This window comes from Centrocercus urophasianus, unplaced genomic scaffold (assembly GCF_019232065.1).
Source record: "Centrocercus urophasianus isolate 14NV4802_14NV808 unplaced genomic scaffold, USGS_Curo_1.0 seq_22, whole genome shotgun sequence".
NCBI lineage: Eukaryota > Metazoa > Chordata > Aves > Galliformes > Phasianidae > Centrocercus > Centrocercus urophasianus.
The window spans coordinates 8392348-8408238 of NW_024884778.1; the positions used below are offsets into that span (position 1 = coordinate 8392348).

The 15891-nt window shown below is 55.6% G+C and overlaps 2 protein-coding genes across 4 annotated transcripts in view; one reads left to right on the forward strand and one right to left on the reverse strand.

Annotated features, from left to right (window-relative positions):
• MTMR14 (myotubularin related protein 14) overlaps window positions 1-8199 on the reverse strand; it is a 29869-nt gene extending 21670 nt beyond the window's left edge. The window contains exons 1-7 of one of the 3 annotated variants that reach the window (XM_042823288.1): window positions 8077-8199; window positions 7851-7996; window positions 3289-3397; window positions 2183-2258; window positions 1411-1471; window positions 847-969; window positions 257-330 (exon numbers count right to left, since the gene is read on the reverse strand). In XM_042823288.1, coding sequence (XP_042679222.1) covers window positions 257-330; window positions 847-969; window positions 1411-1471; window positions 2183-2258; window positions 3289-3397; window positions 7851-7996; window positions 8077-8199 — 712 coding nt within the window. Of the gene's footprint in view, window positions 1-218; window positions 331-846; window positions 970-1410; window positions 1472-2182; window positions 2259-3288; window positions 3398-6555; window positions 6649-7850; window positions 7997-8076 lie in introns of those variants that run through there. The other 2 variants (XM_042823290.1, XM_042823289.1) reach the window with 2 other exon arrangements.
• Window positions 8200-8941: 742 nt separating this feature from the next.
• Window positions 8942-14490, forward strand: LHFPL4 (LHFPL tetraspan subfamily member 4). The gene is made up of 4 exons (XM_042823673.1): window positions 8942-9381; window positions 13736-13972; window positions 14186-14202; window positions 14400-14490. Exons 1-4 carry the CDS (start codon window positions 8976-8978, stop codon window positions 14406-14408), a joined length of 669 nt encoding a protein of 222 aa, XP_042679607.1. The 5' UTR covers window positions 8942-8975; the 3' UTR covers window positions 14409-14490.
• Window positions 14491-15891: the final 1401 nt, after the last annotated feature.

The following is a 15891-nucleotide window of genomic DNA, read 5'->3' on the forward strand; positions in this document are numbered from 1 at the left end:
GCTCTACCATTCAGACTTTTTCTCTGTGCTTCAATTCATTACAAATACCAAGAAATCCTTTTGCTGCCCCAGACTCACACTTCCACACCACGCGGATTCAACGTACCATTCTGTTTAAAAGAGATCCTCTCCAGAGCCAACAAAGGAAACATTAAGCAAGCCTCAGTCATCCCACCACACACACAAGTAGTTCCCAGTCCCCAGAAGCAGATTGTCACCTGTCCCTTGGGAGTCCCTCTGGACATCAGTCCTGTACCTGGATATGGGATGGAGAGAAGCGTGAAATCAGCGTAACGTTGAGCTTTGTCCACCTTCTCAGAAGACGTCACACTGCACAGGACGAGAGGAAAACAGCAGACATTTGTACTGTATTTGCTGAGGAGCTGCAGCATCCAGAAGGTACCTGTTGCACCACCCCACACAACGGCTCAGCTCAGGAGCCGTCAGGGGCAGAACTTATGCAACACATTCAGATCAACAGGTAACATCACAGCTTTCTTTCAAGGGAAACACCAGGCAAAACATCTCTACCTACTCTTACACACAAGCAGAGCGCTCCTTTAACTCTCCCCTTTCTGAGAAGCAGTTGTAAAATTACCTCAAGCTCTGCAGAGAAAGCCTATTCAGACTGCAGAGGATGGGTGAAAGTAGTTATTTTGCTCACTGATACAGCCCTCTCTGGAATAAAACCTTGGGCTTCTCTCTACAGCACTGGCCAGCAGATCCTCCTGCACTGCCCTTCTGGTGACTGCTCCTAGGCTGCTGAGTGCGTGCCCTGTAACAATTCCCCAAGGGCTGCTAGCTGCAACTCAAAGCCTGTAGGAAAACAAGCGAATCCAGACTCACTTCAAGCCAAACTTCACCTTCTTGTTTTCCACCATCAGATCACAGATATATCGGACAGAGAGGTACCGAAGCAGCTTGATGTCATGTCCTCTGACCTTGTCAAACAGCTGGGAGTCTGCATTTCTGTGAACAGAACAAGGCAAAGTGAGATCAGCAAGGAAGATTGACCACTGCCTGTGTGATACTGCTGTAGTTCTTTCCTGAACTGCTTCTAGTCAAAAAGGCCCACAGGAAAGCCTTGTCTCCACAGGTGAGAGTCAGATTCTGCACTGAGCTGATACTGCAAAGTTAGTGCTTAGGGTCTCCTTCCTCATATCTTGCTTTGTTCTGCAACAAGCAAGCAAGATGCAGAATATTTTCTTCACCTTGGAGATCTAATTTTTATTGTGAAGTAAAAATCCTGTGTAATTCAAACTTCTTTTAAATGGCCCTGTATCTTTCTGTCTCTGACTCCTCCTCTGGCAGCAGATTAGCAAGCACCAGTCATAATGATTCAGCCAGCCACTAGCATTCAAGGTTTTTTCAAAAGCAAGGAATGAACTCATGTCAGCGATGCATACAAACCTCAGTGCAGAATCTTCCTCTGAAATGTCCTCTGCGTCTGCCCAAGCATCGTCAGAACCCCCTGCAAGGAAGGCATTAAGAAATGAGACTTGTGTAAACCAACAATCTCCAGCTCTACAGGCATACGGTGTCTGAAAACGTTATGGATTGGCACCATCTCTCCATGTTTCTCTCAACAATTCTCCCCATTTCTCCCTCCTGAAGGGCATGTTCTGTAATGTAGCCCATCCTTCCCTTACCCTTGCAAAAGACCTAAGCAGGTCAAATGTGTGACTGACAGCCAGAAGGACACCCTGATGGTGGTACACAGATCTTTGCCAAACCAAGCTCCAGAGCCTATACTACAGACACCCAACACTCTCCTGAGGAGTTCTCCATAGCACCCAGTAGGAGGATTTGATTCCCAATGACTATCTAGCAATAGCAAAGTCTTATTTGTTCCCACTCTCAGCACCTGGGAATCAGCACTCAGGAATCAGTACCCTGAATGCTTTGGGTTGCCTTACTTGCCTACTCTGCTGCTGTTCCTGCAATGCACTCTTCAGCTTCAAGTTCTTCAGCTACTTCCTCTTGCACTATGAGTACAGCACTCTGTCCTGTGCTATGGTGTTTGGAAACAGATTTCAGAGTTCGCCCTATCAGTTCAGGCCTGCCACAAGCTGGTCCATGACAGAGTTCTGCACCTGTTCTCCCAACCAGACCGGTCTCATGCCCTGTTTCCCAGCACTGAGAAGCCTAATCAGCAGCCAGTGACACACGGCTCCTCACTGACCTGAGAAGATGTAGTTGTAACCGGTGCGCCCGTAGAGCTCTCCCCAGCCAGCCAGTGTCGCTGATCTGCAAATATGCTGGAGGAAGATGTCACTGTTAACCACGTGCACCCCAAGAGCTTCCCCACACCCAGTCCCTGGCCCATGTGCTGCCACGTTCCACAGACACGGCCGGTACCCACAGATCTGCCTCTCTGCAGTCTCCCCCGCAGCCCTGATCCAGATCAAATTCCCCAAACACGTAAGACTCCCAAATTGTCTTTATCTGTAGCTTGCTTTTCTGCTGCTTTTTCCATCTCCGCTTTTCAATGCGCTAATTCCTGCTAAAATTAGCAACACCTATGCTCTGTTAATGCTCCTTGAACTTCACCTTCCACGCTCCTGTTGATAAAATTGCAGCTGGTCCCACTACAACCCCGGGCAGTCCGCTTCTGCTGGAAAAGGTCAGCAGGTTCAGCCCACGAAGGCTTCAGCAAAGCCAGATTAATGTTGCCACAGGCATGGTTTTGCTATTCATACAGAGTTTCTAAACTTAACTGAGAAAATTGAATTAAACTACTTAAATTCTAAACAAGACTACTCCTACAGAGCTTCAGAACAGTTTAAATAATCCACATGAAAACAAATCTGATTTCACTTCCTTACAGATCCCCTTGCAGGCAAAGCCCACACATTCATAAGACCGTTTATGCAATCTTGCCTCCCCAGGGAACATTAAAGGGGAACTTCTCTTCAGGGATAAAAGTTATTCAAAGGGAGCTCGCTGCTGGAAAGAGGAAGGGGCAGGAAGTGACAACAGCTGTCCTTCCCCTCTCAAAGGCCAAATAACTTCGGTCCTTCAGAAGGAGCACATATATAGAAAAACATTAGATCCTTGGTGCAGTGTTTGTGACAGGGTGGAGCATGACAGCCTCAAGTCCCCACTTATGATTTATGCAGCCTAGACAGCAAATATTACTTACCACTACAGGCTGCCTGCCTGTAGCTAAGATTAGATTTTTACAGCGTTAGGAAAGGTGACAACTGACTGAAGACGTGGCTGCACAGTTCAAATGGCACAGAGAAAGGTCATTTTCTAAGTTAAGACAGGTAACCCACGAAGCTTTACCTTTCCCTTGTACAGAATGACTGGGCAGACAAATCGTCCTCTACACCTCGCCATCTTACTTCGGTTGATGAGGTCCTGCAGTTTGCCCACCTGCACGGTGCTCTCAAACCTATCGGACAGAGATGCAGTTCAGCACACGGAGCACCTTCCCACTGATCCTTCAGTGAAGCAGCTGCAGACCCCCTGGGTGGTGATCCCCATCCCTTGGGCTTAAAGGCAGCTCTGAACTCAGCAAGCAGGAGGTTGTTTCTCTAAGAACGGTTTGCTCTGCTGGACAACACGATTGCATTTTGCAAGCAAAAATAAATAAAACGGAGAATCAACGTTTGAACACTCAGTGAACTGTAGCAGTTGTAGTCACCTGAGCACGTGCACTGCTGGGTGATTAGACAACGGGCTGCACATCGGCCAGCAGGTTGCGTAGGGCAGTTAGATTAATGTCAGCTGCAACGGAACCACTAAAATCTATTTGTTTTTTTTTTCTGGTTAAAGTAAAACAGAAATGTGTTCTGAGTTGGAGACATATTTTGGAAGCAAGTTTAAATTGTGATAATTTTTCCAAGTATCAGCTAAATTTGATAGGAATTCAAGCTGCCCTTTGAATGACGCAGACCTTCCAGAGCTGAGGTCAACGCAGGGGGAACTGGAGTTTCCACGAGGAATTGGAGAAGCACCCAGACTGACATTACAGAAACCAGATGAAGTCCAGTGACACAGAACTGCGTGATCATGCACTCAGAGAAGAGGAACAAGAATTTCCAGTTATCCCTGTCCAGCAGCAGAGCTCAGCAGATGAACTCACTGACCTGGGGATGCCTTTAAGTTATCAATATTGCAAGTCTTACCAAAGGGACAACAACAACCGTGGGAAACTCTCTGTGGGATGGAGAAGTATCAGCACTGCTGTGCAGAGCAGATGTTGGGTGAGGTGAGCATCTGATTCCAGCCATCTGCAGCCATGAGGTGCACACGTGTGCAGCGAGGCACAGCAAACTCACAGGGATGGCCAGGGACAACGTTGTAACAAAACCGAGTGACTGAGCAAATGGAGATTAAGAGAGGGCACAGCAATATGTGCATTTGGGTGAGTGAAAGAACAGCAACAGAGAAGGAGAAGAACCAAAGGGTGACTATTAAAATAAAGAAAAAATTAATACCATACTCTAGAAATTAAAATAAAGTTTCTAGGCTTTGGAATCAGCATGAGTGTAAAGCAATCTACCTGCAGCAGGCATTCAGGCAAGGGTTAGAAAAAATAAGTTACTACCAGCACGGAAATCAATCCATTTATAGGAGACCACACAAAGTACTGTTGGGGGAAGCAAGGAGGCAGCAAGCAAAACCTTCCAGTCCTACCGTTTTGTAAGAACTTAATTCCCAGAATTCACAGTGGAAGCTGAGGATTTCTCACGTGTTTCCCTACATACAAGGGCTTCTTCCAGCTCCGACAAGTGTTAACATTTACTGGAATGCAAAGAGTGTGAAGCCAAGCTAATCTTTAAACAGCACGGACAGGAGAGCGCTAAATGCCAGCGCAGCACCCTGCACACAGAGTACGAGTGCTTGTGTGCAGGCAGCACGAGCCCAATTAGCACAGCCCGAACTGCTCGCTGCTGGCAGCCAGGAGCTGCTCCCCTCCCAGGGCGCCCTCACAGAATCACAGAATCACCCGGGTTGGAAGGGACCTCAAGGATCATGTAGTTCCAACCCCCCTGCCTAGCAGGGCCACCAAACACACATATTCAGATCAGGAATGAAATGGGCCTCCTCCGAGAGCACGGAGTTACACACAGCAACAGGCGGCCAGCAGCTCGGCGTGGCTTCACGCGTCTTTCACCATCCCCATCTGTTTTGAACCTTTAAGAGGTTCTGATGTACAGACCTGCATTTTAGGGTTGTTTTTAAGTGAATGAACACAACTAAAAGGCATCTTGCATTCTGCTCCAGCTGTCTTTGTTTCCTCGGTAAAAAGGAAATACAGAGGGAAAGCAGAATGCAGAAAACAGTGTGAACAGCTCTATAGCACGGCTTCTAAATCTAAGAAGATGGGATTCAGCAAAAATCCAATGCCGAGAGCTCAGACAGGCCAAGAAGCTTCCACTCTCTGCACACTCACTGCATCTCCCAGGAGAGGCAGAACAGCAGCAAGGAACGAGTGCCAGCAGGACAGGGACACCGGGTCAGCAGTGGGGACGCTGCAGGGAGGGGAAAGATCTGCCCTGATGAACAGCTGCAATGCTCTTACAGGGACAAGGGGCACAAAGGTGCACAGGTAGGAGTAATGTCTACTTTGGAAATCAGAGCTGACTTCAACAGCCGTGTGAAAGAACATCACCACGGCTTCCCGGGGCCAAGCGAAGAAAAGGGTGAAAGGAATGCAGTGCATCTTAACTCGTAACTCCTGGGATTTTCAGGTATTGCTTCCTCAGAAGATGGTTTTCTAGAGCATACTAGTGGGCAACCTTGTCTCTGTGTTACCTCTGTGTTAATTCTTGCCCTCCAAATCAGACCTCCAAGCCTGAGTTCCTTTTTTAAATGCAAAGGAAGCATTTTCTATGCCTAAGCAACTGTTTTGCTAACAGTATATCTATACAAGCCCAAAGCAGAGCTGTTTCTCAATGGTGAGCAACAGTAGCATTGGAACTTAAGTGTTTCATCACAGTGTTAGAGCTATTGTTTGGAGCACAGATATGCACACGAACCTGCAGGGAAGCCAAAGATGCAGCCTGTGTCTGATCTCTGGAAGTTGTCAGGTAAGCACAGGCACAAAGAACAGGACAGGAAACAAAAAACTGAGCAGATCTCAATGTTTTCCAAGCCTTTGCAGCGCTGCCCACTCCTGCTGGGGGGGGGCATTAGAGGTCCCTGAGCACTAAGCAAGGTGCTCCTGGCTGTCAGACACCCTCTGCTACCTTCCTGTAGCTGACTGAGCAGCACCACAACAAAGAGCACACCACTGTGGTGGTTGGTAGCAGAAAACATAAGCCATATTCCTCCCACGCTTTCACTACCTCCTCCACCAGCTCAGCCCGGATCTCAGCTTGGTTAGCCAAGCAAGACCCTTTCATCCCCCAGCTGCCTGAACAGGATCAGAAACTGGTCTGGGTTTAAAACAGCCCTTTTCTGCTAGTTCCCCACATGGCTACAGAAACAGCTGCACCAGCACAACTCACGGGGCAGCAGAGTTTGCACAGCCTAGAATTGCTTCCAAAAAATGTGGCATTCTCAGAGGTGTGAAGTGCCTTGCACACTTCAAGGAGATCTTACCAGCTGAACAAGAACATTACAAAGGTGAAAGGCAGCCCCAGACACTAGGTCCTAGAGGGATTGTTCCATTCACTGGAAGAGGTTTCTTGCGTTCTGTAACACAAGAAGTGCAACATTCTCTATATTGTTAACATCTGTGCAGTATTTCATCATCGTTCCGCAGAATATAATGGTGCAACTAAAACCAGAATTCGTGGAAAAGTTATTTAGAAGCTTTTACAGAGGTTACCCAGAAGGAAAGGTGTGATGATGGGCAGTCTATTCCCATAACATCTTGAAAGTAAATCTAGGCTTGAAAGTAATCAGTATTTTAAGTGATAGGGGCCACTCATGACTTGCAAAAGCACAGAAGAAAATAGGAAAATACTTTCGTTTTGAAAAACTGACAGAAAAATTCAATATCCTTCATTGTCAAAGACAGAAAAAAACAAAAACAGCTGCTTTCTCTCCCCTGAAGATGCTGCTAGTTATGTCCATAGCTTCAGATTTCAGTTTCCCTCCTCTCTGCAGCCTACATCAAGAGGTTTAATCTTTTCCAATCTGGTCCAACCTTTAAACAGAAACTCCCAGATGACATCAGCAGTGGCTGTTTCCAAGCCCCCCGTCCAGCACCTACTGGTTTTGTTAAGCAGTCAACACAGCGCAAAGCACATCACTGCCACTGCCCTCCTGAACACATCTTGTCCTGATCAGAGTTAAGGCTGCAAAACTGCGTTATGTTCTGTGGGAAGAGATTAAAATATAAAACAAGAGGCTGTCATTACAGCCACAGGGAGCAGATATTGCTCAGCCTGGAGTGGAAGCACTTCTGAGCTTGCGGGTCAAAGTCCAGAAACACACCAGCTAACTCGGACTGCACTAAGCTGGGAGCGTCTCCCATTGGGTTACTGAACAAGAACGCCCTCACATCCGTGCTGTGGGCACCCACCTGCTGAGACTGCCTCGCTCTGCCCTGCCCCTTTGGGGGGTTCTCACCCGAGGTGCTTTTCAGACTGTGATTCCTCTAACTTCAGCCCTCCAAGAAGACGCAGCAAGCACCCCGCAGCCGCGCTGCTGAGCGCGAGCTCCTCACACCTCTGGGAAAAGGGAAACGCCACCAGCAGCGGGAGCGAGCGGAGCGCTCAGAGCCGCAGGGCCAAGGCTCCCCGAGGGAGGCAGAGAGCACGGAGAGCGGCGAGGCACAAGAAGCGACTGACGGGGCGGCTATAATTAGCCGCAGCCCCGAAGAGGCCGGGAGGCGGCCCGGGGAACAACTCGGGGCACGGAGCGAAGCGGGGCAGAGGTCGGGGCCTTACGGGTCGCGGCCGGCGGCGTTGTCGCGCTCCAGCAGGACGATGTGCCGCGGGTAGTGCGCGCAGACCTCGCCGTGGGCGTTGGAAATCACGCTGTAGCGGTAGTCGCGGCCGAAGAGCTCCAAGCAGCGTCGCTCGATCCGCTCCACCTGCGCGTAGCCACCGCTCAGCGCCCGCCGCTCAGGCACCGGGCGCCGAGCCCCCCGCGCAGCCCCCCGGCGCCCCTCACCTTGGCGGCGGCGGCGCCCCCGCCATCCTTAGCGCGGTACTGAGCGCGGGAGAACTCCAGCAGCAGCTCGGCCAGGCCGCGGTCCCCGGAGCCCGCCGGGGGGCAGCCGCGGGCCACCGCCATGCCCGCGCCGCTCACCGCCGCCACCCCATGGCGCCGCTTCCGCCCGCCGACGCTTCCGCCCGCCCCGCGCTGCGAGCCAGCCAATCGGCGCGGGGACAGTGCCACGCCCCTTCCGGCGCGGCGCCGTCGTCATCGCCGCGCGACACGGGCGGGGGCGATGGGAGCTGCGGTATGGGCGGGCGGAGCCCGTGGCTAACGAGAAGCTCCTGCATAGGCAGGGGCGCGGGGAGCCTTTCGGTGGCTCCGTACCCGTTGTTCGGGCGCTGAACGGCCCTGCCGGTAGCCGGACCGCCGCAGTCCCGCAGCCGCCCCAAGTCCTCCCCCGGGGCCCCAGTCAGGCACGCGCACATCGGGATAGGGGCTGCGCGGGAACCCCTCCTGCGCTGCGCGGTCGAGCCGCACCTTACTCGGGCTCCTCAGCCCCGCCGATCGTGGCCGATCCATTCCGAACCTTCCCGAACCGCTCCGAACAGTTCCGAGCCGCGCCGGGAGGGGGCGTGGCGTGGCCGAACGCCTTTCCGAGCGCGGCCGAAGCCGGGGCGGGCGGAGCCGAAGCTCGTCTCGGCGTCCCGCTGCCGGGGGCGCGCGGCGGGTCGGGCTGGGCCGGGCTCCGCAGTGACGGGGCGCGCGCACGCGGCGGCGTCGGGAGCGCGCGCGCGGGGCGCAGAGGCGGCAGCCAAGATGGCGGCGCGGGTGGCGCAGGGGCCGGCGGCCCTCGGGCTCCCTTAGGCCGCAGGTGGTGGCCGGCGCCGGGCGGGGCGGCCCGATCAGCCAGGATGCTGCCGTCGCAGGAGGCCTCCAAGCTGTACCATGACAATTACGTGCGGAACTCGCGGGCCATCGGAGTGCTGTGGGCCATCTTCACCATCTGCTTCGCCATCATCAACGTGGTGGTGTTCATCCAGCCCTACTGGGTGGGAGACAGCGTCAACACGCCCAAACCCGGCTACTTCGGGCTGTTCCACTACTGCGTGGGCAGCGGGCTGGCGGGCCGCGAGCTGGCGTGCCGCGGCTCCTTCACCGACTTCAGCACCATCCCCTCGGGCGCCTTCCAGGCGGCGGCCTTCTTCGTGCTGCTGTCCATGGTGCTGACGCTGGGCTGCATCACCTGCTTCGCGCTCTTCTTCTTCTGCAACACCGCCACCGTCTACAAGATCTGCGCCTGGATGCAGCTGCTGGCAGGTGGGGGGCGGGGGCTCGGGGGTGGGGAGTCGGGGAGTCGGGAGCTCGGGTGTCGGGGCGCTGGCAGCACAGCTAAGGGGTCGTCCAGGCACCGGTTGCAGAGCTTGAGTGAGGCACTGGGTACCGGTGTAGGGGTTGTCGGGACACTGGCACTAGAGTTTGAGGATCTCCTAGACACTGGGTGCTGGTGCTTGTGCTTTGTAACACAAGCTACGAAGGTGCCGGTGGGGGGGCTTTCTGAAGCACTGGCACCAGTGTTGGACACTGCCCCATATGCATGCTGGTTTGGGGGATTCTTTGGATACTGAGTGCTGGGGTTTGGAGTGTTTTGGGTACTGGCTGCTGGAGGTTCTCCATGTGGTGGGTGATGGGGCTGGGAGGGGTCAGGGCATTGACACCCGTGTTAGGGGCTTCTCTATGCACTGCGTGCTGGTGTGAAGGGTGGCCAAGGCACTGGCATCAAAGCTAGGGGGTCCCCTTGGCACTGGTGCTTGGGTTTCTTTGGATACCAAGTGCTGGGACTTCTACAGGCACTGGGTGTTGGAATTGCTTTGGATACTAGATGCTGGTGTTGAGGTTCACCATTGTACTGACACCAGTGCTAGGGGCTTCCCTAAATGCTAGGGAGATGGCTTTCAAGACTGCCCTGTGTGGTGCATGCCTGTGCTAGGGCTTCTTTGAATTCTAGGTGCTGAAGTTCTCCATTCATTGAGTGCTGGTATTTGGAGTGCTTTGGGTACTTGGTGCTAGATGCTAAGGTTTCTCTTGGCATTGGGTGCTGGTGTTAGGTGTTATCAGGGTGCTGACACCAAAGGTAGCCTGTCCCCTAGGTACTGGGTGCTGGTGGTGAGAGTTCTGTGGATACTGGGTGCTAGCATTGAGGATTATCAATGCACAGCGTTGGATGCTGCCCCGAATGCTGGGGTCTGGCACTGAGCATTACTTCATGTGGTGCATGCTGGATGCCAGAGCTGCTTTAGGTACTAGGGCTTCTGCATACACTGGGTGCTCATGTTTGGAATATTTTGGATATGGGTGCTAGAACTTCCCTGGCACTGGGAGCTGGTGTTCAGGGCACTGGCACCGGAGCTGGGGGCTCGTCTGAACCCAGGGTGCTGGCACTGGGAGCTCTCAAGCTGTCAGCACCAGGGTTTCAACCAGATGCTGGAGCCAGGGACTGACTTGGACACTGGCGGCTCCCCTGGATGCCCTCGCCCAAGGGGCTCCCTGGACACTGGGAAGTAGCAGGCAGAGCTTCTCAGGACCCCAGCACTGGGCATGGGATGCAGGCAGCGGCGCAGGTGCTGGGTGGTGGCTTTGGGTGTGCGGGGCTGCATGGGACACCAGCACCAGGTGTGGGGGTGAAGGCATTATAAAAGATGCTGTCCAGTCCCTTGCCTCAGCGTCATGAAGTGGTCAGAAATGCTGACTTTTCCCTTTCCGTAAAAAGACTTGGAGAACAGCTCTACACACAGTGGGAGATTGCATTTACTTTGATTCAGACTGGATGTAAGGAAAAAGTTTTTTACAGTAAGTGTGGCGAGGCACTGGCACAGGCTGCCCAGAGAGGTGGTGGTGCCCCATCCCTGGAGGCAGCCAAGGTCAGGTTGGAGGGCTCTGAGCACCTGATGGAGCTGTGGGTGTCCCTGTTCGTTGCAGGGGGGTTGGAGCAGATGGCCTTTAAGGGTACCTTCCAACTCAAAGCATTCTAAGATTCTCCCTAGAAATGGCCCTGTTCTAAGGTCTGCCTTAGCTCCCTCCACAAAAAAAGGAACTTCAGACACCACAGATGAAGCTCAACCCCTCTCCCCCCCCCATGCACAGAACCCAAACTTTTCCCAGAATGAGACAGGCCATTGACAAGGATCCCCCAGGCTCTCCTCCTAGAGGCTCACTCCTCTAAGGACAGACCATGAGAAGTGATGCTGAGTCTGCACTTCTTTCTCTCTCCACTTTTCCCACATCTGGAACACCGTAACCATGCTGCCTGCTGCATACTAAGTGAGCACATCCAGACTCAGAGCTTGCACCAGCAGAACCCGGTGCTGTCTGCATTACCAACAGAAGGCCCCCAGTGTGACCCCCTCCAGAGAGGGTCCTGTGGAGTCTGTCCTCATACTGGGAGCTCACAGCTGGCCCGACTTGTGGAGATCCTGACCTCTCCTCCCCCAGTGCAGCTCGGCCCAGAGCTGCCTTGGCTTACTGGGAAATTCCTTCATCTTTAATTTTCCCTGTCCTGAAGATTTACTGGTTTAAGGCAAGCTCAGAGCCCAAATCCTGCCGATCAGCAGCAGCTTAATCAAGGGGCTCTGTGCACCCAGCTGCTGTGCGGCGATGGGCACAACCCTGAAGGCAGTCTGGGATGAGGGCAGGGGGATGCAGAAGCAGCAGCGAGGCCCCAGGTTTCACAACAAACATGTAAAGGAGGGGTTGGGATGGCCGAGTGCTGGCACGGGGCCTCTGCAGGAGTGTGTGGCTCCTCTGAGATGGGACAACAGGGAGGGGGGCTGGAGTTCAGCATCTTGTCCAGAAAAAAAGTGTTTAAATCTTCAGTGTCCAATTAGTGGACAGCAATCAGGGAAAGGTTTAATTAGAGCCTCGTAGAAAGCCCCAGCTCAAAAGCCTCTGCCCCCCTAGGAGTAAACCGAATCTAATTAAGAGGAAAGACTGCTTTAACGCAAATAGAAACGCAGCCATCTGCCCTGTTCAAAATCCCAGCAGCGCAAAACTGGAGATTTTGCTAAATCCTTCTGTTACAAAACCCAGAACGTGATTGAGCGTGGGGACGTCACCGGTGTCCTGGTGGGACGGGCACTCAAGGAGCACCGTGCCCATGGTGTCCCCACGTGCCACACACTTGGGTGCCAGGGGAGGGCACAGAGCTGTCACCCACAGCGGCGCATGGGACTGAGAAGCCTCTGCCCCCCAAACGGTTCCCCTGAGGCTTCCCCTCTCCCTTCTTCCCCAACCCTATCCTGCAGCAGGGATGGAGCAGCCCTCGCTCTGCGCAGCCCCGGGCTCCAACCCCCCCGTGGGCAGTGCCAGGCACCTGGGCACCGCTCTCGCCCCGCAGCCCTTCGCTGTGCTCCCAGACAAAGCAGCTGTCAGCTCTGCTTCGTGCCGATGCGTAGCCCTATTCTTGAGCCTGCTGCTCTGTGGCTCAGCCCGTGGAGTGCAGCGCCGTGAGGCACTCCTGCCTGTGCCACCGCTCATTTCCATTGATTTCCATGGGATTGCTATTTTTAGGACAGGGCTGTGCGCTCGCTCTCCTTCTGCTATTCATCCCTGGTGAGAAGCAGCCATCCCAGCCCCCAGCATCCCCACTGCCCTTGCTGGGGCTCCCCGGTGTGGTGGTGAGGCCAGGGAGAGCCATGGGGCTGTTCTGGGAGGTGGTGCCCTGGCTGCTGCGTGCTGGAGGCAGTGTTATTTGGAGCTGCAGGGAGTCCCCGAGCATGGGTGCACATGATGGGCAGCAGCTGAACCTGGGGAGGGGTGGTGCGAAGCCCATGCTGGGTTTAGGAGCCCCTGGGGCCCAGCCCACTGCTGTTGCTCCCACCGTTAGCTTCCACTTCTCAGTCTCTCGGTGCTCATCTGTGAAGGTGGGTGCAGGGGAATCCTCTGCTTTGTGCCGACTCTGGGGACAGCCTGTGATGTCCAAACATGCTGAGCGTGCCTCCCGCGGTGTTCTCCTGCCCACGGCCATTCTGTGCCTGCGGCCTGAGTCACAGAGCTGAATTCCCTTCAATTCATTCATTTTGCCGAGATATCGAAGCCCGTTGAATTTGACAGGACCCTGATAAGGGAGCACAATTGAGTGCAAAACCACGCTGTAGCTGCAAAAAAGGCTGAGCATCATCAATTCCCCTGGTCCAGAGCATCCCCCGAGCACGCATGCCCTGCAGACAGCTGGGGCTGGTGGGGAGAGGGGGGACAAGAGGCTGTTTTAAGTGAAAAATGAGGATTTCCAGCAGGTCTCTGAGCACCTGTGTGTGCAGGATGGGCAGCAGAACCCCCTCATCACCCCCCTCTGTTTGCATTTCCCAGCACATTGCTGCCGGCGTTTGGGAAAGGTCGGGCTGACAGCATGTGGAGAGGTTCTTCAGGGACACAGGGTGGGCTGGGGACAAGCGGGGAGAGGGAATTGCTTGTGACAGGGGATGTGACGTGCTGCTGGGAGCATGCAAGATGGTTGCTGCACCCTGCCTTTTCCCAGTGAGCTCTTGGCACAGCGGGATGCCGGATGTGCCCTGCATCCCACGGTGTCTCTTGCTGACCCTGTGAGGTCCTGGGACACAGAGCCCTGTCTCGGTGTTCCCTTCCCCCCTCACATCACCCTTCGCTCTCTCCCTCACAGCTCTCTGCCTGGTGCTGGGCTGCATGATCTTCCCCGACGGCTGGGATGCAGAGACCATCCGGGACATGTGCGGGGAGAAGACGGGGAAGTACTCCCTGGGCGACTGCTCCGTGCGCTGGGCTTACATCCTGGCCATCATCGGCATCCTCAATGCCCTCATCCTCTCCTTCCTGGCCTTCGTCCTCGGCAACCGGCAGAACGACCTGCTGCACGAGGAGCTCAAGACAGAGAGCAAAGGTGGGCGCTGTGCTGCAGGGTGGGAACGCCACGGGGTGGTGATGGGGACCCCGTGCTGCAGCGTGGCCGTAGGAGGGTCCCACTGAGCCTCTGGGGCCATCAAAACACAGGGCAAGCCCAAGCAGTGACTGGGTTGGGGCAGGAGGGTGCGGGCGGCCGAGCCCCTCCACAGTGGCACTGTACCGCTGACGCTTTCTCTTTATGTTTTGACAGATTTTGTCGGCACCGCGGTAAGTGCTGAGTTTCAGCATCCCGTCCCCTACTCCTGCGTGGCGTGTCTGGGTGCGACCGCGCTGGGTGGCCCCATGTGGATGGGAAATAAGTGGGGGCGGCAGGTTTGAGGCATGCACGTGCATGGCACAAATGACTGCGGCCACCCGTACCGCCCTCGGGCGCCCGTACCCAACGCGCTGTGCTCTCCCTGCAGAGGATATAAGGCCGAGCACCCGCAGCAGGACCTCATCCCGCGGCCGGCAGCCTGGGCGCTCCCTCCCCGTCCTGCCTTTCATCTGCTGCCGGTGGCCACGCGGCGCTCCGGGCCCCACCGCCCGCACCGGGGCCGTGCCGGCCGCCTGCCGTGCCCACGTCCACACTGACACCGCCATCCCACGCACCCCACCGGCCCCGCACCTCCGCCGCCGTCGAGGGAGGATGCCCCAAACCTGCTTCATCTGAGAGCGGCAGTTTTGTTTCAAGGGAAAAAAAAACAAAAAACAGTCTCCAAGTTTTTAAACAGATTTCTACATCCCCGGGACTCCGGACCCGCCACCTCCCACCCCAGCGCGCCCCGTGACGCCCTGCGCTGGCTGCTCCGGGCCCCAGCGCCCTCCCCGCTCCCATTTTGTACAGCTTCGTGATCCTGTCTCCATGGCCGGGGAGCCCTGTGGCTGGGATGGGGCCCGCCCGTACTTTTACATGTAAATTAATATTCTCTAAACAGGGTAAAGTGACTCGCGCCCCCTCGCCCCCCCCCCCCCCCCCGCCCGGCAGCGCAGCCCCAGGACCGCGTGCTTTCCAGTGCTGCCGGGGCCGCAGGCTGCCGCTCGCTCCATCCCGAGCGTGGGGACCGCAAGGGCCTCGCTGCCGCCGGCTGCCGCGCCGCCCGATCCGCACCACCGCTGAATGTAAAGCCCCGGTAAGTGGGAGCAGCCGGAAATACAAAACCCCCCTGGGGGGGTGCAGGAAGAAACCCCCTCGTCCAGCCCCAGCCGCTGCCAAACCTCCCCATCCCCATACGGTGCTTTATCTCCACTGGTGACAGCGAGGCTCTCCCCGCCACGCGGCTCCCACCCGTGGCTCGGCTCGCACCGCCGTCCCGGCCGCGTGCCCGGCTGCGGCTCACCGGCACGGGGCAGCCGAAGGACTCGGGCACGGGCAGCCGAAGCCCGGCCGCGGCTCTGCTGGCCAGACCGGCTCGTGGGCTTCCCCGGGCGCCCGCCGCAGCCCTCACGATGCAATAAAGTCCTCAGCAGCGGCCGCGTCTCAGTGCCGGTAGCCGGGGGCCGTTGGCAGGGGCACCCGGCTGCGGGTGGGGCTCCGGGAGGGCGAGGACGGGAACGGGGCCGCCGGTGGGAACGCGGAGGTGGGCGATCGCTGTGGGGATGAGGCGATGAAGGGCCGTGCGGGACCCGCTGCCGGGGCTGGCGGAGCCGGTAAGTCGCGCCCTGAGGCCCCGCGGGGTGGCAGTGAGGGACCGAGCCGTGCCGGGACACCGAGCGGCAGCCCGGGGACCCCAGGATGCGGCGGGGATCGGCGCTTCCTTGCCGGCAGCCGCCGCCCGCCATCGCCCCGCGGCCCATCGCTGAATTGGAAAACCGAGAAAATCAGTGGAGAAAGGAATACAGTAGCTGTAATATATCTGTATTTTAGTACAAAGTTTGATACGGTGTTTCACAAAACCTTATTGAAAAATATAATTC